Source organism: Ammospiza nelsoni, chromosome 14 (assembly GCF_027579445.1).
Source record: "Ammospiza nelsoni isolate bAmmNel1 chromosome 14, bAmmNel1.pri, whole genome shotgun sequence".
Classification (NCBI taxonomy): domain Eukaryota; kingdom Metazoa; phylum Chordata; class Aves; order Passeriformes; family Passerellidae; genus Ammospiza; species Ammospiza nelsoni.
Genome location: NC_080646.1, coordinates 13,676,061 through 13,703,123, shown reverse-complemented (window position 1 = coordinate 13,703,123; position 27,063 = coordinate 13,676,061). Strand labels below are relative to the sequence as shown.

The 27,063-nt window shown below is 40.8% G+C and overlaps 1 protein-coding gene across 3 annotated transcripts in view; it reads right to left on the bottom strand.

Annotated features, from left to right (window-relative positions):
* Positions 1–7,423: 7,423 nt before the first annotated feature.
* MYZAP (myocardial zonula adherens protein) overlaps positions 7,424–27,063 on the bottom strand; it is a 53,020-nt gene continuing 33,380 nt past the window's right edge. For 2 of the 3 annotated variants that reach the window (XM_059481839.1, XM_059481838.1), the window contains exons 11-13: positions 21,281–21,364; positions 20,760–20,860; positions 16,521–19,119 (exon numbers count right to left, since the gene is read on the bottom strand). In XM_059481839.1, the coding sequence (XP_059337822.1) occupies positions 19,017–19,119; positions 20,760–20,860; positions 21,281–21,364 (288 nt within the window). In that variant the 3' untranslated portion in view covers positions 16,521–19,016. Of the gene's footprint in view, positions 10,651–11,436; positions 11,660–12,315; positions 12,991–16,520; positions 19,120–20,759; positions 20,861–21,280; positions 21,365–27,063 lie in introns of those variants that run through there. The other variant, XM_059481840.1, reaches the window with a different exon arrangement.

Genomic DNA, 27,063 nt, shown 5'->3' with positions numbered 1-27,063 from the left:
ACTGCTGCTCTCTCCAGACCTATGAAACTTTATCTCTCATCTCCCTGTTTTTAAAAGATAGGAAGAGTGCAGTTCAGGTGACTCTCCCACAGAGCTATTCCACAAGTAAAAGCAGAGTCTGATCTCTGGAGAGGAGGGGGAGCACCTACTCTAGGAAGAAGTGTGTGATACTTCATAAGACAGGCATAATGGATGAAATATGACATGGCACTTTGCCAATTACCTTTATTCTAAAAGCCAAACACAATTGATAACCATGAGAACTGCTTGCAAGATAGAGAACAGAGCTCTTCTTAACATCTGTCTAATATACCTGACCTGTACTCTTTTCTGCAGGAGGATTCTGATAACCTAATAACAATATATGCTCTTTGCTGCTTTGGTTTCATTTGTGGGGTTTGGTTGGGGTTTTTTGATTGTTTGTTTGTTTTAAACAAAGTGCAATTTTTAAAGAAAGTGAGAGCTTCACCATCTAATGAAGTATTTACTTAATTTTTTTCTCCATCTTGCTTTCTCTTCATTTTTCAAATTTATCTGCATATAAGTATGTGGCACATGAGCACAAAAGTCAGTTTGTAATATATGTACTACCTAGAAGTTTGTTATCTTTGGATCTCTACAAAACTTAGTAATCATTTAGGAAATAAAAACATTGAAATAGAGAAATGAGTTAACATTTTAAATGTACATATGTTAAGTGTCTCAACAGCCATTAAGTACAAACCTATAAACTTCATTTCCTCTCTACTGTGTGGTAGTTTGAGTCAAACTAAGGGTCAAGATAGAGTTTGAGCTCTTTTGCCTTTAGACAAAGCACAAAAAGAATGCATAAAGAGAATTTTCATCTGCTACAAATGATTTGAAACAAATTTTTACTGTTTTTTATCAGCATTTTTCCTCCTTGGGAAAAAGTAATGTTGGAATGGGCAGAGCTCATAAGCAAAGCATTTACCCATACTGCCTCATCCTTTCAGCAAGATAAGAAATCAAAACTGCAGGAGGAAATCAGAACTATCAATGTATTTCAGATTCAAGATCTGATGAGCCATTTCCCCTAAATTCCAAGAGCATTAAGGTATCCAAAGCACACCCTCAGGTTTTAACCACAAATACAACTGCAAAGAGTAGCTGCCCTGTAACAGAGGGGAATGCTGCAGTCATGGCATGGGCAGCACACACAAAACATCCCCACATCCCAATTATCCATTCACCTCTTCAATGCAGAGCTGTTCCCTGCACTCAGTGCTCTGGGAGCACCTGAAGATGAGAACTGAACACTCTCCATGGGGGATCACTCAACAGATAATTCCTCTGTAAGAGCTGCTTAACATTCACAACCTACATTTTCCCTTTAAATTTATCCATTCTGCTTCATTCTCTGTCTTTGCTCAAGTGCACCTCTCTGAGTAATAAACTTCTAAATAATTTGTCTTCCTCCTCTGTTTTCCTATAACAATGAATAAATTGCACTCTCTCAACTACAATACTACAAATTTCCGGTGCATAGTTTTAGCAATAAAGAATTAGGTATTAAAATAAATACAAGGATAAAACTAAGGAAAATTAATTACTAAGCTATAGATCAATGAGCAAGAGATGAAACCACCAAAGAGATGCTCTTATTAGATTATCAAACTCAAGGCTGATTTATAGCTTTCAGTGTGCTTCCTTATCCATCACTTTTATAGTATGTAGAATGGGTTACAAAGCACAAATTGCCTTGTTTTAATTGACATTGAAGTTTTGGATAGTATGGCTACTGATCTGATCTAGGTCTGATCAGACCCTCAGCAGACCCTGATCTGAGTCTAGGTTACTTTTTTGTTTTCAAAATATGAAAGCAGAAAACATACTTTATCAATCTGAGAGAGCTGTGACAGAACTGAATACAATACACTTGTCAGCCTACAACTTCCTGACACACTTGCCTAGGATTTGCCCAGAAATGAAAAGCTGTGCAGCAGCCCTGCTGAAAAGGCCTTGAGGGTCTCAGAAAAGAGCAAGCTGCTTGAGCCAGCAGTGTACCTGTGGAGCTTGGAGAAGGGGAGACCTCAAGGGGACTGAACAGCATCCTCCAGTACCAATAAGGACATCAGCAAAAGAGGCAGGCATAAGCTGAAACAAGAGAGGCTTTGTCCCTGCCCTCGCAGGAGGACAGCCATACTTGGGAACAGGTTATCCTGAGAGGTTGTATGGTCTCCTTCCCTGGAGGTCTCCAAGGAAGTCTGGGTTAAAGCTGTGAGCAATGTCACCTGGCCTCAGAACTGACTGCTTTGTGCAGGATCCCAGCCAGGAGCTCTCCTGAGGTCCCTTCTAACCTGAACTGCCACACGAGCCCAGCCTGATGCAGGAACAGCTGTATCAGCCAGCACAAGAGAGACTTTCTGAATTGCACTCACTGATGGCTGCCTCTCCCACCTCTGAAAGGGATGATGACCTGTAGGTCAGACTAACACAGTAGTCCCCTAAAACTTTCTTAATCCAGTGGTATGGCACAACTCAGCCAGTGCCTCAATAACGCTGGCAGCCAGCTAATGCTTGTGCTCCTGCTAGTGACAGCCAGGGCAGGGAATGCAGAAACCTGCTGATGTTGACAGGCTGGGCTGTGGGGAAGCATAAATTAAACTGAAAGTGGAAATTGCAGATTACTAAATACTGAATACATTTCAGAAGAATTCCTCATTTTGTCCAGGGCCCCAGCAACAAAGGTACATATAATCTCAAAATAATAATAATAATTATTACTATTATTTTAAAAGCATGAATAATTTTAATATAATGTGGAAATAACTTCAACCTCAGAGACATGATTCACTCCTCCTGAAATCAGTGGTTTTGCAATTAGAGCCCACAGTAGAGGCTTCTCTAAAGAATACAGAGAAAATACAAAAACTGAGCATATTTTTGCTAGCTATTGACTCCTCACAGTTGTAATACTAGGATCAGATCTGGGCTGCAACCAGTATTCCATTCAGTCTTGTAGCTTCATTACCACCTTTTTAAAATACTTTGGTAGATATAAACATCTCTTTGCTGTTTGTAAGGGATACCACATTCTTAGCACTATCATGTTACCAAAATAAAAAAAAGATCAAGAAAGTATCTTCTAAATATTGAGAATAACTTTTAAAAATTATTATTATTTATAATTTTCTTTTCAGCACAATTTAAGTGGTTACCATAGCTGGAATGAAGTACAGTGCACTGCCAGGAATTTCAGAAAAGTCCCTTCCACCCCAGGCAAAGTTCAGTTGCATTCTACTTTAATGGCTTCTGGCAAGCTTGCATTATTGTTTTTGTACAAACAGAAGTAAGTTTGGTACAAATAAAAAATGGAACTTTATGTGAATGAAGCAACCATCAAATTCCTTAATCTTCAAAAGAAACTGTATCCCTGAAAAATTAACTATGATATATTTATAAAACTAGAGTAATTGAAAACAGAATTGTAAGTTGATTCATGTGGACTGCGCTGAAATATTTATTATTGCAAGTCCAAAAGATCTGTCTGGGTTTTGTCACTGGAAATGTCTAAACTCAGTGTCCAGATGTTTATTTAAGTTGCTCCCACATAGTTCTAATGTCAATTACCAGGGGTTATCAGAGAGCATCACTGTGTATCTTCCTTGACTAATATTCTCATTTCTTCTGCATCTTTGATGTTTTCTTTCATTAAAATTCCTGGCTTACAGCCACAAAAATCTGCCATGCAGGCAAAAAAACTGGTCTGCAGACATGACACATGGTGATGCCCAGTGTCTGTGCACAGATAATATTTATCATCAGCTATCATTTAAGCAGTCCTATAATCAGTACAATGCCAACTTAAAGCAGTTCTGAGAAAGACACATGAAACCAAGGCTCAGGAAATTCTAATCAATATAAAATAACCTGGGTCAGTAAAGAAAATATTATTACATATAAGAAAGGCTTTATGAATCTGTGTGGCTTGTGTTTGGTTTTTTGCCCCCATAAGGAAGAAGCAGGGAAAAAGCCGATGACAAAATAATTTCACACATAATTACAAATGGAATGGATGGATCTGTAACTCTGGAAACCAGAATTACATCAAGACTTTTATAGTAACCAGGAGACAACACAGACCACTTGTAACAGTGACTTAAACAGAAAGAGCTTATCACACAGTCCCTGAAGGTTTCATGCATTCAAATACAAATAATGGCCAGAGAGCACAGCTTATGTTTTTATATGTATCTATTATCTGTTACCCAAAATCAGAGGGTTCATTTCATTGTAGGAAAATTCTGGAAGATTCCTTTTTAAAGATTTGTAAGAAAACAGAATAAAATCAATGTTAATTCAATATAAGTGGCATTAGAGCTATAAGAGGCTGAAGGAAAGAGAGCCAATGCCATTTCATGTTTTCAAGTTAGTGCCCAGGTACTAATACCAGGTTCCTCTCTTGGTGAGGAGTTTTAGTTCTCATTGATCTATAAGAGACAGGCACCTGGCTACTTCAATGGAAAACTGACTTGGGAATGTAAATCTCATTGACTGTGCAATTTCCTGTCCTTACAGTGTCAGTTTGGGAAGGTGCATCCACCTACCAGGCAAAGCCCTCACAGCTGAGCATTCAGCCTTGCAGTGTCTCCCTCACCAAGATCTCCTACAGATGGTGTCACTGCACCTCCAGACTCAGTTGTGATTTTGCAGGACAAGGTTTGTCACAGTATTTGGACCCAGGGCAGCACAGGTTGGGCAGGGCAGATGACAGCTTCAATTCAAAAATGGGTGCAGGAGATCTTGTGCTGTTAAGCCAGAGCTGCAGTACTTCCACCATTGTCTGACTAGTCTCTGAGTAAATTTAATGTGTGTGTTACTGTCATCAAGTAACAAATGAGAAAACTTTTTTTTCAGGAAAAAAAAAAGGAAGAAAAAATGCACAGAAATTTTACAACTGAAATTTCTATTTAAAAGTGTGTAAAGAATATCTCCTATCAAGTACTCAGCTTCAGAGACTCGGCAAACCTTGGACTGCAACCACTTGCCACATTATATCACTGTCTTGATCTAATAAGCAAGTACATTAATACCAGCTGTGTGAAGAGAGGGAGGAAATAGGAATATGTTCATTAAGCATTATGGCTCCACTTATATCCCTCAAGATTTCAGTGGAGATCTGCCAACTTGTGCATGACACAATTATAGTCTCCAATATAAACCTGAAAGAAAAGCAGTGAGAGTGTCAATACAAATTCCTACAAATTTTCCTGTCAAGAAACCATTCTTAAACTTACTGCTGCAGGACACATTCACTCATATTTAGGTGATTAGAAGTGAAATGCTTAGTTCAATGATTCTAGCAAGTCGAAAATCAATTTGCGTCCCACACACATTTCACTGGGTTCATTTGTGTCTCCTCACATCCAGTAACTTGTTCACAACTCTTATTCACAAATTGCCTTGCACACAGAGATTAAACAATACACAGAGCCAATATCCCAGTTCAACAGAGCACTTGCATATATATGTTCCTACAGGAATCCAGCTTTGACTTCAATTCAGTATTACAGTGAAGCTTTCATGCTTCACCCAATCAAAGGACAATTCAGTGAAAGCTTAATAACCAAGTGATCAGAACAGTTGCTTTAAACAAGAGATTACTAAATGCCTCTAAAGCTTTGCATACATAATAATAATAATAATTACAGTGTGGATTTACAAAGTAGTCAAATGCAGTTGTGCATCCATATCCCATGAAAAGTCAGTGTGATTGGAAAATGTTTGGGCTGTAGTCAGCTAACATTTGCCCACCATAGTGGTAACAATGACATAGCACTGCAGAGAACGAGAACAAAACACATTCATTAGCTGACTGGAAAACAAATAATACCACAACAAAACAAATGTATTCACACAGCTGTCTTTTCTACTTCTCTTTCACTCCCAGAACGTGGGAGTTCACAACCTAAACCCAAACATTAGGAGACCAGGAAATCTCAATGGTGATCTCCACACATACCACCTTAAAAGCAGTGAATTTGCAAAAACACCTGTAAACCACAAACTAAGGGAAACCAAGGGTCAGTTAACACATCCCTGGAACGAGACCACAACATGCAACACCTACACCCTGAAAAATTTGTCCTTACAAAATACTTTGGAGAAATTATGCTTCTTTCTTATCCTGCTCTGAAAAAGCAGCAGGGCTGGGAAAGCTGAGAAAAGCTGTCTTTTCATACAGCAGAGTCCACAGGATAGGACACAGCTTTGTTCCAACACAGTACTCTGCTTGTCCTCCTAAAGCCATTCATTTTCCTTTGTAATAAAAGGCCATTTGCGATTCCCCTGGTCCAAGTACACTCCTTGCAGGCACTACCTTGCTAAAGGCAGAGAAGGAGCCAGACACCACTCAAACTGTGCCAGAATTGGGTCCTGCTACAGATCATTTCCACTGGCAAAACCCAGCACGGCAATGACAGAGGCTGCAGGCTCCTGGATGCCGAGCTGGCGCTGCAGTGGAGCTGCAGAGGAGCAGAGCAGCAGCCACAGGCACAGCCAGGGCTGCTCAGGGAGGCTGCTGAAGGCTGCCAGCTTGTGGTGAGCCTGCTGAAACCCCACACTGAAACCCCACACTGCTGCCCGGGGCTGCTCAGGGACCAGCTCTTGCTGGGGCTTCCCGCTCAGCTTCTGATTCATCAGTCAGTAGTGTCTGGGTAGTGTTCTGCCTGACTCCTGATACTGTGTCCCTGTGGCAGGTTCAGAAATTCCAGTTTCCAAGTTCTCTCAATTTACCAGCCCCATTTCCTCCACACAGGAGCTCACAGCTCACTGTCACTGACTTTTTGTGATCACATGGCCCTTAGTAGTCCACTCTCAACAGAACTCTAAAAAATAGGAAAAGCAACTGTGTCTTTTCTACCCTTAGTTATTCTCAAGTCTGCCAAAAATAAAGTCCAGCAGTATTTAGACTTTTCTTCAAATGTTATTTTCTAAATAACTAGCATAAATTTTTAGGTGGCTAAATTCTCTAAATTATGTTATCACCATAGCAGGCAAACCAGACTACGTGTTCTCTCCCCCAGGAAAGGTTAAAGCTACTGCAGCACAGAAAATCTGTTTGAAGGCTTTTCTTCTGAGCAGTTTGGGAATCAGGTGCCCCAGCAAAGCAGAAACCAAGGGCCTACAGCAGGTGCTGTGCAGATCCTGCCTCACCTGCTACAGCTCTGACCCACAGGCCACATGGAAGCTGTGTCTCTGTGCCATCTCTCAGACCTGCAAGACTGGCCAGCTTTAGGTCTCTCAGGTCTTTCTTCATCCATCTGCATCCCTAGTTTTCTTTTCCAACACAGCAATAGTTTCCTAGCTCCATCTCCATGTTTTCCTTGTAAAGCACTGAAGGACAAATTCTAAATTTTACATGGTCAAAACAAAACATTATTCACATGAACAACTTCAAAAATATATTATCCATTCTTTATTTTTACTGTGTTAACAGCCCATTCCAATATGGCAGTCCATTCTCAAAACAGAGAGCAAGCTCCTCAGCTCTCAAGATACATTTTGACATGATCTGGAACTGGGAAACAATGAAATACACAACAGCAATACCATACTCAATCAGAAATTTTTTTCAATGTGTGTGACTAAACCATTTAATGATTCATCCTTTCATTATCCAGCAAATCCTTTCATGATCCTCATGTGCTCTCACCTTTCACAGACTTCAGGATTGCACGTCCTCAACATAGGACTCTTTAAACTTGACTTTGCTTTCTTATCATTCACAGAATCTTAATTCAAAGTGCACACCTCTGCTCAGAAGCAACAACCCCCAGGAAAGCTTCCAAGTTTTGCAAACTTTAAAATAATAAATTAAAATTCATACCTTTAGCTTGGTTTGGTATCCACAGAAGACTCTCCTCCACGAGAGCTCCCCAAAACTGCCCTGGCCAGCTGCTGATTGTTTAATGAGCACTTAATGAACTTCACCTGCTACCACAGTGATTGGCACCCCACCCTACCTCCTCTTAAAGGGGAAGTTTACCCATTCAGGGATCATTTTGGCAAAAACCCAACATGTTGAATGCTATCAAAATAAAGGTCAAGAAAACTGCCTCTGATTTATAAAGTTTAGAGAGCAAAAGTATGTGTTAATAGCACACAAAAAAAAAGTTGGGTTAGTTAGCAGAAGTGTGTGCTCAGCAGAAGCCTAGGTAGAGGTAAATTTGAGTACTCCAGAAAACAAGTCCCTAACTGCATAGCTCTGTGTGAATTCCTTCAGCACAGAAAAGCCAGCAGAGAGAAAACACACACACAGCATCTCACAGGGGTGTGAGAGCACAGCCAGTACAGGATAAGGGCAAGGATGCCAACCAGGGGAAGAGATGCAAACAGCATGAAGTGGTGATTTATGTTTCATGAAACAGCAGAGGGAAAGCCAATAATTCTGAGGCTGCTTGTCCCTGAGCAGTAGAGACTGCAATAATGGGAAGGCTGATGACAAGATGCAGCTGGACAAGCAGGTGGACAGGCAGCATGGAAAGCACTGATCTGAGAGATGAACTGCACCCACTCCTCTGGCCTGTGAGTCAGAGCCACGTGCTGAACAGAAATAGACACAACTGAGATCCACTGGGTCATCAACAGGGATGCTGAGGGATCAATGTGAATGGCTGAAAACAAGCCAAAGAATTGTGCTGACAGAGGCCAGTGATGGTGAGAAGCTGGGAGGATGAAGGAGCATAGACAAGACAGGAGGGGAAAAAACCCCAAGTATGAAAAGAAGGTAGAAAGGTGAGAAGGCCTGGAAATGAAAAACACCTGACATCAAATCAGGAAATAAGAAAAGCCTCAGGAGAGCAGTCATGACAAAACTACAAAGATATTGAGGTCTCTGTGAGGTTCTCAATGGACTGAGGCACATAGGAGGCACACAGCTGGTACTCAGATGGAGTTCCAGAAAGCAAAGTAAGATAGCAGTGGCAGGAGTCATACACAGATACACACAGCAGCCTGCCATTTGGAAAGGGAATGGGTGCAGGGAGGCAGAATATTGGGTTTAGTGACAACAGGTAAGCCTAATGAGAAAAAGGGAAGAGCAGCTGATGAGAAGCCAATGAACAATGAGAACCAGAAGGCTGCAAGAGGAAAGGGTTCAAGAAAGAGCAGGAGATGATCTAGTCAAAAAACATGACAAGTAGCTTAGCAGCAGTTGCACCTGTCCAACTGCAGTGCCAGGGCATGAACTGTGCCACAGGGACTGCCCAGGAGGGCTTCTGGAGCACTTGGGAGAGTTCCTGCCTGCTAGGGAAGTGCTGCCTGCACTAAGAAGTGGCTGAGACCTTCCTCCCACATTTTCATCCCATACAGCTTTTTCAATGACTTGCAGCTGGAGCAGCCTTGGTTTCCAAAAACATCATTCCTGCAGGAACATCCAGGGACAGCCCTGCACACACAGCTGTGGCAACATCTTGGAAAACAGGTTGCCAGGCTATACAAGGAATCTCTGAGGTTTGCTTTAAGGAATTAAACTCAAACCAGGCTCAGAAAATCCTAGTCCACAGTGAAAATACCATTGTGAAATACTTGTCAGGTGTGTTTCTTATCTTTCAAAATTCATATTATTATTCATGGTCGTGTAAGGAAGATTGGTTTTTGTTTTCAAATAACAGCCAAAACTTAAAAATACACACAACCCTTCCTCCAAGAAAACCAGAGGGTGGATCTCTTAATTTACAGTATTGGACTATGACAAATACTACATCCAAAGTATGAAAGCAGTGTACAAAAATACAGAAAAACATAAAAATCTTTAATAAAAATAGTAAAGTCTTCAGATGAACTTGATCTCTTGATGTGCTTTGCCATAATAACCAAAAACCAAACAGCAGAGTCCCTAAAGCCCAAACAGAATTTGAGTAACAAAATAACTTTAAATTCTTAGCTATTCACAAGGTAAGGGCAGCAAGTGTTACTTTAAGGTGCAGGCAGAAAAACAAGTTCTCATGTGGTAAGAAGTTACCTTACAGCCTAAAGATCAGGTATTTATTGTGACTCTCTAGGCAGGTATTGTCACCATACCATGAAAGGTGATATTCAATAGGTAAAAGAAGTAGCTCACATTTATACAAGACAAGAGCTTTCATACATGTGAGCAGTTCACAGGCACCTCAGCTTCCTTTATGGACATGTTTTGTGCCAAAGCACTTTGCTATCACATTTCTGCACAGAAGAAACTTTCTCTTATAGCTGACCCATCCTAGCCTGCAAAACTGTATTAGAGAGCTTACTTTGCTAAAGCTGAGAACTGTGGGGCATTCCACAAGAATTAACTGCCCCAAGGGCTCAAAAAACAGTCCCCAAAGAAGACTGATAAATAATTGTGACATGTGTATTTATGATGTCTACACTGAACCCTTCCTGGAACTGTCATGTGAAAATATTAGAAAAAGCTGACAAGATGAAGCATTCTCAATATTCAGGTTTGGGTTTTAAGAAGTATGAGCACAAAGATCAGTTACACAGCTCATCCACAGACAGCCTTCCATGCATTCAGTCTTCTGAAAAATAATCTTCATCTCTCACTTCTCTGTACTGCATTGAGGCCTCCCCCTCTGGTTCAAACCTGAGCATTTTTATATTCAGTCTCTCTGCAAGCTTCTGTGCTGCAAGCTTGGCTTGCATTTCCTATGTCAGGAAAAAAAGGACACAGGTTAGAAAAAGTGTTCATTTGTCATTCTCATGAATAAAGTAATATACTAAAATATAAACTTGAAATAATAATAATAGTAATAATAATAGTAATAATAATAGTAATAATAATAGTAATAATTCCAAAGTGGGCTTAATTAAAAGTTTTAGCAACTAGCAAAGAAATTTCAGGTTTCTTTTTAGACTTATACATAACTATGCTATTAACATTTGACTCTTTTTAATAAGAGTTGAAGTTCTCCATGTGGCAGCCCCCACCTGTGATACAGTAATGTCAGTTTTAACAGAACACTTGTACAATAGTGTCTAATTTATGCATTAGCTTGACACTACCTGGAAAGTCAAAATCCATTATAACAGAATTTAGAACCTCAGAACCTGGATTCTTCAGACACAGAATAAATAAAGGCAAATGTAGATACTTGAATATTTTAAGAATAAAAAATACTGCTAGGCCTTCATTTATGCAAGGACAAAAGCTCTGTCATTAATAAGGAAGGTGTACATTTAAATTTCTAGTCAGAGGTGAAGTGAGTGCAATAAGGTCAGCATATTAACACACAGATTTTGTTTCATGTAACACTTTCAGAGAGCAATAATACATTCTTTAATTATATCATGAAAAGAATCAAATACAAGACTAAGTGCCTTTCCTCAAAGTCTTCCCATCTCAATTCACCTTTATGAAAGGATCCCTTTATCTTTTCTGTTTCGGGAGTGATCCTGGTTGTATAATTTTCAGACCAGATTGTAAATTCATACCTCATAAGCTTCTTTTTGCTGTATCTGAATTGCTATGGATTCCTCTATGGATAACAGCTTGGCAGGGGAGTGGTGCAGTGGTGGCAGTCGAGCTGCTGTGATATCATCCAAATGTTTCTTATCTCTGAGTCTCCTCTCTTCTGGAGGAACTGGAGAGCCCAAACCCCCAGGTGACCGACTGGAAGAGGAACCATGAGATGATCCACTCTGCTCTCCTGATAGTCTGGAAGACACAGAATACCTGCGTTGTGATCCAAAGTTGCATCACAAGGTTGAACAACTCGTTTCAAAACTTATTTTTAACACCTAAGAGTTGAAAATAAATCTGAAGTGCTATGGAAACACAGACAAATAAAAAGTAAATAGCACTCAGAGAAAACAGAAATATTTCTCCACAGAGAGACAGTATCAAAAGTTACTCCTGACAATAAACCAAACTGGTTTGCTGATTTATTAGCAAACTGAAGTAGCAATGCTGTGGGAGTCACACAAGGTACAAACTGTTACTGCTACCAGAACAGACAACATAGACTGCAATTCTCCTGGAAGTGCAGAAAAAGCAAAACAATTCCAGCTATTAAAGTTCTACATGCTCCAGAACTGATCCAAAAGTTTCACCAATTGTTTAGTAGTTTTGCACCTTAAGCTATGAAATTCTCTGAAGATTCATGTCAATTGTTTCAGATGGGTGGAATGAAACAACTGCTCAGCACTGAGATTCTGTGGCATTTAAAGCTACAGAGCCAACATATGAACCTTGTGTGTCATGAGACTTTAAATCTCTTTAATCAGCACTAGAAAACAAAGCCATTATGCTTGTTCTGTACCATTTCCCATTTTATGCACATACAAAAAGTTTTTTTATGTCCCAATACTCACGCATTTGTTTTAAATTTGGGTTTTTTTATGATTGGATTCTTGGCTCTGGCCTCTAGAACTTCAATATAATGTGGTGTCTTGGGATGCTGGCTTCCAAATACATTGCCCTTGTGTTTTGCCACATCCTGCTCTTTTTCTAATACTTTTTCACTGTTTTCCCCATCTGCAATTGTAACTCTTTGAAAGGCATTAACCAAGGCTTCTTTGCTATCGTCCAAAGCAGTTGTACTTTCTGTCCCATCCTCAGTGTTGCTCTGGAACACTTGCTGATCATTGTTCAGGTGATTGTTTGTGGCTGACTTGGAGACATCTTCACAAAAACTATTCTGATCCTTTGTAACAGTCTTTGCTTTATTATTTTTCCTCTGAGTCCTTTGATTTGTGGCATCTTCTTCTGCCTTCTCCTCCCTTTCAGCAGAAGTGTCAGAAATGTCCTTAATGTTAGAGTTTTCATTAATGACTGAGGAATCTGCACTGTTCACTGTGTCCTCAGTTAGGACAACTTTTTGTTTGCTTGTGTTAATCTCCTCCTGTTTTGTCTGAAACTCCAACCTGACAGCAGATAACAGCTCAGCTGTCCTGGCTACTTCTTCCTCTTGGGAAATGGCAAGCCTCAGCTTTTCAGCAAAATCAGAGATCTTCTTACCCTTATCTGGAAGCCTAGCAATGAACTTCCTAAAACAAACAAACAAACAAAAATTATTATGAACAATCCTATTTCAACCTGAGATACAGAAGTTTTATTAGAATACCTAATGGAGCAGGTTTCACATTGCAACACCAGCTTATTTACATACTAAACTTCTGAAACACAGCAAGATGCAAAGCACTTGCAGCACAGCACTACCTACATGTTGTCAGTGAAACACAGGAGCCATGAAATGGTTTGGGTGGGAGGGGACCTTAGAAATCACCTCATTCCACCCCGTGCCGCAGGCAGGGACACCTTCCCGCAGGCCAGGCTGCTCAGAGCCCCACACAACCCTGAACCCCTGCAGGGACGGGGCAGCCACAGCTTCTGTTCCAGTGCCTCCCCACCCACAGGGCATAACTTCTTCCTTCTCTATCTAATCTAAACCCACTGTCTTTCATTTGGAACCCTTCCCTCCCTCGTCCCTCACGACATACTCCCGCAAATGGTTTTGCCCCATCGTTCCTGTACACTCCTCTCGGGTTCTGCAAGGCCGCAGATTAGGTTACCCCAAAGCCTTCCCTTTTCCACGCGGAACAATCCCAATCCTCCCAGCCTCCCCTCACAGGACAGGTGTCCATCGCTGTGCCCGCGGGCAGCAGAGCCGCACGCCATGTACAGCCTGAGCGCTGCCCGCACACGCAGCCGCTGGAGCCCGGTGCTGCCCGCGCCCTCCCCGGCCCCGAAGGCGCCGAACCGGGAGCGGGCGGTTCGTCCTCTGCCGCCTGCAAGGGGACGGGCGAAGTTGGCGGGAAGCCCGGCCCGCTCCTCGGCGCCCGCGCTCCCGCTGCCCTCACCGGTCGGCCAGCAGCCGCTCCTGCCGCCTCAGCATCTCGCGGAGCTCGGGCAGCGCCCGCCCGCGCAGCCCCGGAGCCGCCGCCATGGGCACCCGCCACAGCCCCGCGGGCCGCCATCTTGCCGGAAGTGACGGCGCAGCGGCGGGGCCCGACCTGCTGGGAAGGCGAAGGACGGCGCGGCCCCGGGACAGCGCTGAAGGAGCGCCGGGGGCCGCGGCACCGCGGCCGCTCTGCCCCGCGCCGGGGACCCGCCTTAAATCCTACGAGAATCGCATCAACAGCTGGGAAAGCTGCGGTGCGTGCCCTGCACGAGACGTGTGGAGCAGCGCTGAAAGCCTTTGGGTTTGAGTTTCAGAGCAATTTGACACCTTTTAGCAATTTTTGAGTCAGCACTGCAACAGACATTAACTTTTCCCCCTCCACAGTCCACACAATACCACGCAATCTGGTACTCTATCGAAGTTTCTCGACATCTTTTATCTGTTACGCACTACCTGGATCATCTGTGGAAAATCCCCTGGGGGAGTTCTGCCCATGATTCAGGGAAATCTCTGAGTTTTTCTCAGCGGTCGACCCCCCCCCCCCCCCAGTTACAGGACGCAAGTTCATTGAATTGCTGCCTGTTACACAGATTTAAGTCAAGCACCTCTGTCACATTTGTGCATCCCGTAAGAAGGAACACTTGGTCCTGCGGGTAGGAGAGAGTGGGGAACACGGCACGGAAACTGCTCCTGCCAGCAGGGAAATGAGAATCTAGAAGGAATAAACTCATTAGACCACTGCTCTCACAAAATGTTCAGCTGCTTTGTGACATGTACAGAAAAGCAATGCCAGTATTTGCAACAAGTATTTATGTGCTAAACTGCATAAACACAGAGAAAAGTAAAGCAAAAAATGAAGAGAATAAAGTGTTAATAACATGGCTTCTGGGAATCCTGCCTGATCATTCTGTACCTCACTTGGAATACTGTTCACTGAGTCTGTATTTGTTCAAGTTCACTGGGAAGGAATATTGTTCATATTTACAATTTGGGAGTGTTAAATTTTGGAATATCATTGTCTGTTTACGGGTAGCCCACAGTTCCAGAATGATGAACAAGTAGCTGAAATTTGGAAGGTGCTGGAACAAATATATTCTTGGTTGTGAACAGGTGGGCAGTATCTAGACACCTTGCTACTGAAACGGCATCAACGTCAGTACAAACTTGAAGAAGGACATATAGATTTAGTAATTTAGTATTATTATTCAACTTTATAAAATGTTCTTCTTTTCATTAGGAAAAGGAGCAAAAAAAACCTTTAGATTGTAGGGAATTTTTCTGGGCGAGGGGAAAGGAACTACCATTACTGTTTCTCTGCTCAGGAATTTTGAGGAGGAGAGGAAACAAGGTACACATACAATGTAAATCACCCCCAAAATAACAAGAAAAATTGTATGAGTATTTGGAATTTAACTGAATAATTTGTCTTGCATTTAGGGAAAAAATAATTTCTTATCAGCATGATGCACCTTTATAATAATTCATGTTATTTTCCTTAAAAAAACAACTCCTCCCTTAAACTTACTTCTCAAAAAAAAAAAAAAAAAAGCCCCAAACACTTGAAAAGCACATATATATGTATTGATACCTATCAACCTTCTGGGAAGCAAGCATCAGATCACTGCATCGCCTACATACTATATGCCTTTACAGAATATTGTAACTTCTATGCATTTTCTCTTTCAATCAACAAGTTCCTTTTTATTTGTAAAATATTCACATACCTTGAGTTGTAAATGGCTCCTGTGTCCTTCTTTTCTTGTGCTTCTTCCATGTTGTGCTTGAGGCAGGGCTGGAAGGGCCTTAACTCGGGTCTCACTGCACTTTTCTCCTTTTACACATGCTGGTAGCCCCAGGGGCTGAACAAGAATTAAGTAAAATTTAAAAAACTCTCAGCATGTCCATCTCCATTCTGTGGAGCAGGGAGTTCCTGTGCAGAATTACAGACTTCATGCACAGAGAACTTCTCATCTGTCCATATGCAGAAATGTTCAATGTCAAATATTTAAAGCTCTCTGAAAAGCATCTGTATCCAGCTCCCAGAATCCCATGCTGTAGATTCAGCATCAAGTACTGCCCATCTCAACAAGATTTTATCAGGGCTTGTTGGCAGTATTTGAGTTAAAAACGTGACATTCTTCCTGTGAGCATTACAAACCTGTGACACTGTGATTATCGTATTTGCACAACCTCTTCTTTAGCTGACATGTAGATTGCTTTATTTTTATACTCTTAAAAATAAATCTCTATTATCAGTAAGTGGATATAAACTGTAAATAAAGATGTGCCAGAACCATCCCAGTCTCATCCTGCTGAAGCCTGGAGAGCATCATCCCAGATGGATTCAGATGTTATCTGGATGATCTGAAGCTGTTGGGCTTTTTTCCAAGAGCTGTGCTGCCCAGTTTTTGTTTATCCTGTGCAAGTCAATAGTTTTTTTATTTCATGAAAGAGTTCATCTACTTTTGTGACTTGGCTTTGGGAGTCTTTAGCCAGGGAGTGCCTTCCTGTTCTCAGGAGCCCGTGTGCCAAAGGAAACACCAAGGGGAACATCGAGGCTCCGCAGGAGCCGCTCTCCAGTCCCACATGTTTGGAACAAACAAGGTTGTGAACAGCAAGAGTCTGCAACCTTTTAAGGTAGGTTTATTTCCAAAAGACTGTTGACACAACAGAACAACAAGTTTAAATACAGTGTTTATTGCAATTTATCCTTTTCATGTCCTACATACCGGATGTATTAAAAGCATACATGTAATACATTATTTGTACAGCATATACGAAAAGTGTATCCCAAAATACTTTCCAGAGTATCTGGAATAAATCACAAAAGAATACTTACCATGGTACAAATGTAGTCATACAATTGACTTACATTTAGTGTACTTTCTGGGACTTTCCTATATGGCTTTTATTGCTTTCTACAGAAATTTTACTAGTTTCTAATGTGATAGTACTAATTAACTCAGTCTCAAATTGAGAAAATTAATCCAGAAGTGTTACAGTCTTTTCAGTCAGGTTTGTTATTATCTATGCTAGTTTACATTACTGCTCATTTGACTGGAAAGCTCTACATTTTTATGTAACACAATGATATAAATACAGTTCCTCTCCTCTTCTTCAGTTACCAAATTTGCACCAGTAGTCCAATCAAGTGATAGTCATCCAGCTCACTGCATGTCAAAATGCTCTTAAAATACAGCTTTGACTTGAGTCCTTATTTGGTTTAGAAAAAAATACTGTATTTCATCAAACAGTCAAGACAAAATTTACACAGAACACCTTTACAGTAAAAACTTAAGGCCTTGCTGCATTCCTCCTAAAGTGTTGAGCAGATTACCATAATGTTGCAAGTCTCAGAGTTAAAAATAGCTTGCAGCATTTTCAGGAGATTCTCAGGAGTATATTAAATGTAGAATGAACTTCCTTTGAGACTGTGTCAAAACAGCATTTTGATACTTACCCTGCCCACTACTACTATTTATTGAGCACCTCACAGTCATCAGGCTCTGTTTCCTGACTTCTGGCCAAAATCAGAGGGGTAAAGGATTTTCACTTTTTTAAACTTGTCAATTAATGTCTTTTACAGCAACATGCATTTCGGTTTATCTAAAACTACCACCTTCATCCATTCATCTTAAGTTTGAAAGTAATTCTCACAAAACATGGTCCAGAATTCAAGTCCTTAATTACAGAGGGACTGTTTGGACACAGAAATGCTAAAAACATTCTGTAAGACCTAAAGTTGCATCCCTAATTGACATTAATATACCTGTTTGGATTAGTTTTTAGTGTCCTTTTCTTCAAAAACAGATACTGTCCAAATATTTGCTGTTATCAGCCACTAGATGGAGATAAGATTTCATGGGTACAAAGCTTATCCCTGAAATCAGAGTTGTTATTCATCTTGCGTGTTCAACATTATTATTTAAAATACAGCTTTAGTAAGTGTACTTGATTTGAATAGACAGGACTGAATTGCATTAGGCTGGAGATAAAAGCAATCCCTTTGTGAAGCTCTGTGGCAAGGTGAGCACCTCCTGGGATTGACACTGCATGAAATATTGATCTTACAGAACCTGAGTTGTTTGTTTTCTGCTGCAGGTACTGTAATTAGAAAAAAAAAAGAGTCCTTCATTCATGTTAACAATTTAAATAATATATTCCTACTTCATTTTAAACTCACTAAGAGTGGAAGATCAAAACAAGATGTAAATAATATCCTATATATATATTTAAATTAGTTCAATACTAGATACAGTCACTCCCGCTGCTACTTTGAAGATAAAATTTTTAAGTGGTTTGGACAAAAAAAAAATAGTACTCAAAACTCCAAATCCTGATTCAGGATTGCTATTGCTGTTGGAATTACAAGGACTGCTGCAGGTTGCAGGAGGCAAACTTTTGTTTAATTAAAACTCCTTCCTCGAATGGAAAAGTAAATAAATAAAGAGTCAGGGATTTTCCTACACAATTGCTACTGAATGTGTCACCCATGGTCACTCTGTCCCATGACTGAGGAAGTGCAAACCAGTGCCTCTGTCCAGCAAAGCAAATTCCATTATAATCTGCTCTATCCCTTACTGTTTTGAGCAGCAAACACAATATTCATCTGCCATGTATTGAGGGAATTGTTTTAAACAGCCCAGTTCATCTCTCCCTCCCAGACAGAGTGCTGGGTACAAAAGAGCTGCTCCCAGGGGAAGAGAGCCCTCAGCTGCCCCAGGTCTCTGGGACAGGTGTGAGCCACCCTCAGTTTGGGTAGATTCGGAGCTTCCACACAAATTCCCTCTGCCAGCACAGCTTCAGGTACTGCTCCAGTAGTACTGACAACAGAATACATTAGAGCTTCATTACTCAAACAGAATTACAACACAATTAAAGAGAAAAAAACCCAACAACTGTACAGCTATACAAGTCCTTACAGGCATTTGAAATGACACATTGCACTAGACAGCTTCTAAAGAAGCAATATTACCTGACTGCTGCTTCGCTCAGCCTGCTGCTTCCCTATTCCCTCACAGTTAACACCAGTAGTAACTTCAGAGCTGCTTTCAGGATAAATTTAGCAAGACTCCATGCTGCTGCTCTCCTCTAAACTGATACAAACTTATCTAACCAAGCTGCAAGGCGCAAAGATCTGCTCATATTTGGAAAGCTGGCTGAGCTGGGCTCTCAGGATGTGCTGCTCCTTGTGCTGAATTCCAGCACTCTCTTGAACGGCGTGTACGTCCTCACCGGCCTCGGGCTTTTGGGAGCTCTGTGCTCAGAGTTTGGGCTGTTCAGGAGACAAGAGAAAGCTTACAGTGTAAAGGTCAGATATCACACAGCTGTAATGCCATGGCAGTGAACTTGTGCTCTTGTGTTGATATTGACAGGCTAAAATTAAACTTATCAGTGCATTTGGTATGTTCCATATTTCTTTTCTATAATGCCACAAAGAGTATTTGATAAGAACCATGGCAGATACTGACATATTTACAGGCCAGCATTTGCTGGTGCTCACAGTGGAATGCCCAGGAATAAAGTTATTAGGATTAAGAGTCCTGCAACAAAGAAAGATAGTGGTATTGCATTTAAGAACACAATCATTAAGAGTAATTCCATGAAATCTAAACTGCACAGAGGTGCATTCCTTCAAAGAGATAAATCTCAAAAAGAGGAAAAATATCAGATAAGTAGGGGCTGTGCTTACATATGGAGGGGCCCGAGAGAGGGCAACAAAGATAGGTTTCTGTTGACAATCTGAGTGAAAAAACAGTGTATTCAAGGTTCCAAAACACATGCCATTAAAATATGCTCTAAGCTGAACTCCAAAATTAGTGTATTTTTAAATTATGAAGTAAATTTTAGTTTGCTTGCTGATTTCATAGGCTAATTTACATTCCTTCTAACTAAACAATTCCATTTGCAGAGCAGTTACAAACAACAAGTTTACTTAATGGTAATAAAAGTAACGTGAAGTGGTCCTCTTTATTTTACTGGTTTGTTTCCTGTTTTGCTCTTCCCTGTGGGGCCTTGTGGGGAATACTGAAGTGCAAGTGCAGAGCCCTGCTCCCAGAGCTCAGTGCCCTGCTGCAGGCTCAGGGCAAAGAAAGCAGGCGAGAAGGGGAGGCACTTACACCCGGGCTTTCCAAAGCCAGGCTCAGAGCCTGTCACTGCACCTGAGCTTCCCAAAGCCAGGCTGCAGAGCCTCTGTCACCGCACCTGAGCTTCCCAAAGCCAGGCTCAGAACCCTGGCAGCACACCTGGGTTTTCCAAAGCCAGGCTCAGAGCCCTGGCAGCACACCTGGGTTTTCCAAAGCCGGGCTCAGAACCCTGGCAGCACACCTGAGCTTCCCAAAGCCGGGCTCAGAGCCCTGGCAGCACACCTGAGCTTCCCAAAGCCGGGCTCAGAGCCCTGGCAGCACGGAGCAGCCGCAGCGTTCCGGTGCAGCCGCGGCGATGTCACGGCGCTGTTTACCCGGCAATCCTCCACCCCGGGCCAGGAATCTCCAGAATGCCGCAGCCCCCCCCGTGGGTGTTCCCTGCTCTCCAGTGCTCCCGGTCACACCTCGGGCACAGAGTGAGGCGTGCCCCAAGCCAGGGCTGGGCAGCCTTGGGCAGAGCTGTCCCGTGCCCCCAGCGCTGCCAGCGGCCGCTGCACCAGAGCCAGTCACACCTCACTGTCCCCTCTCTGACTTGACTGAAATTGCATTACTGGCAGTAACTGCTCCCCACGAGTTTGCAGTATGTTTGCATCTTTAAGAAAAAAATAAATCCTGAACCATAAATCACTTATGTAAACTGCACCTAGGAGTGAAGTGCTCTTTTAAACTCCACATCCAAACAGTTCATTAGCAAAATGATTCACTAATACAACACTGATAAGGGACATTATGAGGAATTTTCCTACAAACAAGCAGAAAAAGTAAATACCTGTATGGAAGATCACATTCTACACCAGTATCTCTGGTCTCTATATTGGTCTTTTGTTGGTTTTCCATTAGGTAGTCCAGTTTATCTTGCAATTCTTTATTCTGGGAAACAGTAATTTTCATCACAAGTTTATTTTATTTATGGTAATTAAACAAGGAAATAAAATTGCACATTGCCCTTTCCCTAAAAGAAACAGTGTAAAAGTATGTACTGATAAAATAAAGGAATCCTTAATTCTGGAAAGAATATAAATTAAACTAACAGTTTTATTCAGAAGCTTCTGGTCTAAGTCTTTATAAAGCCATTAGAAAATTGTAAGTTAAGAAACTTAGAGTGAATATTGAGACTTTATTGCACACTCCTGACTGTATGACTGATGTCACATGTTTAATTTCCATTTGAAGAACAGCAAATACATACAGTGATTGTACATTCAGATAGCACTGGATGACACTGGTTCAAATTAAATTTGGTTTCATAAAATAATCACAATAATGTAAACTTAAAATGTAATGCCTTACCTCACATTCTAAGAAAGAGATTTTGTCTAAAAGCTGTATTATAAATAATTCCTTTTCTTTTACTTTCTTCCTTAGCATTTCAATCTATGAAGAAAAACAAAGACATTTAGTCTGATGGGGATGGGAAAAGGAAGAAAAGGATCTCGGTATCACAGGAAGAAAACATATTTAATATTATTTTTCAGAAACAACTCAATACCTGTAAGTACTCACAAACTGCTTTAATCCCTGGATTAGCTACCAGATGTAATGGACTTTTACTAAAGTGAATTCATTTTGCAGAACAGCTAAAGGGAAATCAAGGAACACTCAGAACACATTCATTTTTTTCTGGCAGTCATTGCAAGAATGACCATTTCTGAATACTTTGATCAGATTTTCCATGCATTCTTACCAGTCACTTTTTAACTCTGTATATTAAAATCAAAACTGTGAACAAACAGTAACATCCTCTTCGCCAGTGTAAAATTTTTCAGCATATCTGGAAACCAATGATTAATATAAATATTCCCATCCTGCTAAAGGAGAAGAATAAAATACTCAAGGCACAATAATGAAAACAATACTCTCCCAAAAAGTTACTGCTAGAAATTATAAAATATTTAAACAAAAACATACAGAACTATGAAAAAAAAAAAAAGCAAAACAAATGCACATATTGAACTGAAAAATGAAAAGCTGTAACACCAAGTGAACTTTAATTTAGTCTCCATGACTTTCAGGTATCACATGTCCCTGACACAATGATCAGTTGTTACTTGGAAAAGCTAAAACATCAACACCATACAGTGTTTTCAGCTGAACAGTTACAGAATACAGGAGTATTATCCTGTCATTATCCATCTTTCTCAAAATTAGGTCTTTCCTTTTTTTCCTCTTTTAAAGTCCATAGAGAAACTACCTATGACACCCTGTAGCATTTTCAGAAAATCTTAGAACATACCTTGATCTTCATATTTAATCACAACTTTGTTTAATAGTATGACTGAATTAAGTCAGTTATGTCTTCCCTGGTTCAGTAGCTTCAGTCCTGCCAATAAACTCCACTTTAGAAAAGATAAACTCTTCTCTTAGGACTTTCAAGTGGTTCTTCTCTATTAATATTCTCCTGCTATGCATATAAGGAAATATTACTAACACCAATAATCAGTGCCACACAAAGAAGCCCAAAGCCAAGCACAGCTGTGTGATCACACTGGCACACAGCTATTCTTGCTTGTTATTGAAAATAATCAACTTCATCAGCTGCCTAGGATGGTTTTTACATCAAACACAAAATATTTCTGTTTCCAAATAAGTGATCAAACTATCTGTCATCCAAAAGCAAGACAACTCTTGTGTTTCACATACATTTACCTTAACTTATATTCATTCTATGATAGAAAGATCCTAAGATGTGAAATAAACTGACAGTAACCATTATGTTCACCAGTATCATGTACAAATAGATTTTGTGCAAGTTAAAATTAAAGTTCTGCTTATTTTTCACATTGGCCACAGAAAGACAGCTCCCTATGGATGTTTTTGAGTTATTTCAATTTGAATAGTCTGAAGGCAAAGATGAGCATGGACACCTTAAAATCTAACACAGAATACAAAAAGGAAGACTTTGACAAACAGCTTCCTCCCCTTCCCAAACACAGAACTGAACTCCAAAGAGACATTTTGTATTTTGGTGAGGATGCTCTAGGGAGCAGCAGACTGAAGCATACACAACAGCATCTCCAGGTTCTCTGTAAAATGTTTACATAGTACCAGTCAGAACCCATTAAAACCATGCCCTTGCCCCAGAATTACACCAATTTTTAAAAATCTGCTTCTTTTATTTTTTTCTGCAGAGAATATAGTACAATATCATCACAAGCTCTGTGTCTCAGTCTAGCAGCCAGACAGAATGGTGTGGTTAGACCATGCAGGTTACAGAATGATCAGGCTGTGAATTGTGTCACCTATATAAAACCTTTGGGTGGATCTTTAAACATTAGGAACTCAGACACAGCCACACATCCCAAATACATTTCAGGAGAAATAAATGCAGCAGTGAGGCTGCATTTGAGGTGCTAAAATGAGAGGCTGTTTCAGCACCAGGAAAAATGTTCTGCAGTCCTGCTCCCTGGACACAGCAGAGCCCCTGTGAGGCCACTGCAGAAGGAAAGCAGGAATTCTGCACCCCCAGACACATGGCCAAACAGCTGCCTCAACAGCTATTGCAGGCCAAGGGCTGGAACAAATGTCCTGACACAGATGACACATCCCAGCACAGTAATTTACTATAAAAATAAGTTTATTTACTGAACAAGGACTTGGGTACACATCATCTTATGCCATTAACACCAGCAACAAAAAAGCTGATTTGATTAATCCTTGACAAGGGTATGTCACAGGGAACCAGGAAAAACAGGAATAACTCTAAGAGATTATATTAATATATTATTATATTAAATTTTAAAAATCCACATCTTGAGAATTTCTTTGTTTCTAGCAGCTGCATAAAGCAAGAGAACATCTAGCAGGTGTCAGAGCAATAGATTTTGACTGGGTTGAATACAAGATAAGGAGGAGAAGAGAAGAAGCAAGATGGGTCAAACACAACACAACTCCAGGCCTGAGTGGTGGCCAGAACAGTCTGCTCAGAATGGTCAGAAACAAATCAGTGCAAGCCAAAGACTCTCAAATTCCATGGACTGACTCTTGTATCCAAGTAATTTCTGGACTGACTTCATGATATTATCATGCAGATGTTCCTACTTTTTCTTTGGTCAATACTCACGGATTAGTCTATAATCCACCTCATCCTTGCTGTGTCTGCACACCTCAGAGTTTCTTCTCACTGAACTCAGCAACTTGCTCCCATCCTGGCTTTTGCACAACTACCCTCTCAGATTTCTTCATCATTTTCTACAAGCACTGTTCAGGTACATCCTTCAGGCTCTCTTTGCCAACCTTCTCCAGAAATGACCAGACAGACTTTCCCCAGCTCTTAATTCTTGACCTGATGTTGTTAGGGCTCCACATTTCTATCTGTATTTCTATAACCTTCCTGTCTACATAAAGCACTCAAACAAAACTGGCAACCTACTCAGAAATATCAGTTACATTAATGAACTGCTCATTCCTTTCAAAACAGTTCTGCCAACAGTACTGATGTGACTTTAGCAACTCTGGACCACACAGTCACCCTTCTTCCTACCACTACATTCTCTCTTACCTCCCCAACCCACTGTATCCATTGTTTCTCCTTCCCTTCTCCAGCTGGGAGACACCTGACTATTCCAAAGCTGGGAAGAGTAAAGCTACAAGGCCCAAGCTCCAGTTTGTAATTTCTCTGGTGTGCCAGCAACTGAGGGGCATGACATGCTCTCAGCCCTGCAGCCACCCCTGGCACCTCCCTGCTGGGCAGAGAAGGGGCACCAAATCTCTCCCCATCCTGGCAATCCATGAAGTTCCTGCCAGCGGTGCTGGGTGTGCAGCTTGCATTTCACATAACCACTTCAATTTCCAGTGAACTGAATCAGCATGCAAGATCCAACATGGAATGTGAGTCATCCTGAATTTATCCACTCACTCAGGATTAATATGGTCACTGACTTCTTTTTTAGATCTCTCATCCTTGTTTCTGCCCTACTGCTGTCACTACCTCTATGCTTTTGTCTCCTTCAGGAAACTTGAAGTCATTTCTCAAACTGCCTCAATCTTCAGATTGCCACTTTTTCTTGCTGCATCTCCCAGAAAATTCAATTCTTCTTGTCCATCCCATTGATGAAGATCTCTTTATTTCTCATTTCTGCTCCTTATAGATTCTCCAAATACCAAACAATTGTCAAGGTATTTGAATGGCCTGTGTAAATACTAAACTTTGCTTCCCTAAGATGGAAAGTGAGATGAAAGAGTCAACAGCATTAAACTGATCTCATGGACAGAACACCTAAGAAGAACAGTAAAGACAAGAGTTGGAGAACTGCAAGACCTAAAAGGAAGAGTCTGTAAAGAAATGCTGGATATGTGACTAATGGTATTAGAATGAAAAGTCAACAGAGTTACAAAGCTATTAATGCAGAAGGAAGAAGTATCTTAAGAGAAAACTAAAGTTGTAATTAAATGTAGAGCCTTTATAAAGAAGGCCTGAAATAGGAAACTATTTTATTCTATGTAACTCAGATACAGATTTGGAGACATTCAACTATACAGTGATCTGCATTGGAACAGATCCAGCTATTAGGTAAACTCAGTCACCATTTACCACTTAACAGTATTATCCATTAGTTTAAAATATTTACCAGCATATAGTTTTAATATATATAACTATCATATTATTCAAGTACGCCTTTATTTTCCTTATTCATCCACTATTAATGTACTGGGCATCAGTAACACCAACACAGAGACATGAACAAATTAGTCAGAACTATGACTGCACAGGACAAACAGATGCTACACAGCATGCACAAAACAAGACAGACAAGACATTGCAACATACATCAGCCTGAGCTCGCAGAGGTAACTGCTGTACAAGGAGAACAGGATTTTCCTCAGTCCTGCATTTTACTAGACCTTAACTGGTCTATGACCAGTTAACTGGTCTAGCCTTATGAGAGGCTAGACAAGAGTTGAAACTTTTTCAGGGAGCATAATGGAGGGAGCACCTTTGCCTTTTAATCCTCCTTAAATCACGCGAACAACTTATCCACTTAAACTTACACTTTTGTATTTTAAACCTCACATTGCATTTACAGAAGTAACTGACTGATTTAGGTTAATGCACCAATGTAGAGACCTTCCTAAATGAATGAGCTCCATGAACACATTATCCAGTGGCTGATGTCCACGTACTGCTGAAGCAGGGGCTGACATGTCCTAATGAGTTACAGACATTGGCTCATTGTCTGCACATCAACCCACCTCGTTAAGCATTACCTTAGTAATGGGCAAGTTTCTAATTGATGACTTGGCCTGGCAATTCCCAGCTGAAAGTGCTGATGTTGTGCATATATAAACCCTCTCACCAAACACCAGCAGTGATTCTACTTCTGCCAACAGATAAGCATTGTACTGCTTGCTCAAGTCCACTGAGGAATGCCAAACACTTGTACTGGGGAGGGGGGAGGAGGGTGTGGGAAGTTATTCATGTTCTGTCCTTTATCTTCTTCCTCCAAGGTCCCAAGGTGTGTTTCTCTTTCTACATTTCTTGTTCTGCATTTTTGTTGTTGTTTCATTTTTATGGCAGGTACTATGGAATGCAGATCTTGGTTAATAAAAGTTTGGCATGTGTTGTCGGTAGTTCCATCATCTCCTCCTTCTCTGTGGCTTCTCTTACATGACCTTGAAACTGTTCTTCCATATTAAAAGGGGGAAATTTCACTATATATCTGAAGTTGGAGCGTCTTGATACAGATGTTTTCAGATGTTTAAGTCTTTTTTGGAAAAATTTCTTCTTTTTATACCCCATTTGTGCAATACAAAGTCTCTTCTGTATTTGGGATATCATTTGTTCATTAGCACTTTGTCCTTTCATGCAAGTATCCTCCCCAACAGACAGGAGACAGCTTCTCCCTGGTGTCTGGTCACCATTTGTTATCCAAGGAATCTGAGACTAAAGCTGGAGAACAGCTCATGGGCCATGACCTAGAGACAGTTCAATTCAGTCGTTAGGGGAATTTCATGTGAAATCTAAGTTCTGCAGATAATTTCTTGGCATGAGATCAAATATCCTTCGTTCTTCAGATCCCTTCAGAACAGCTTCCTATATCTGCATCAACCCTCTTGCCTTTCTTATAAAATGTAAA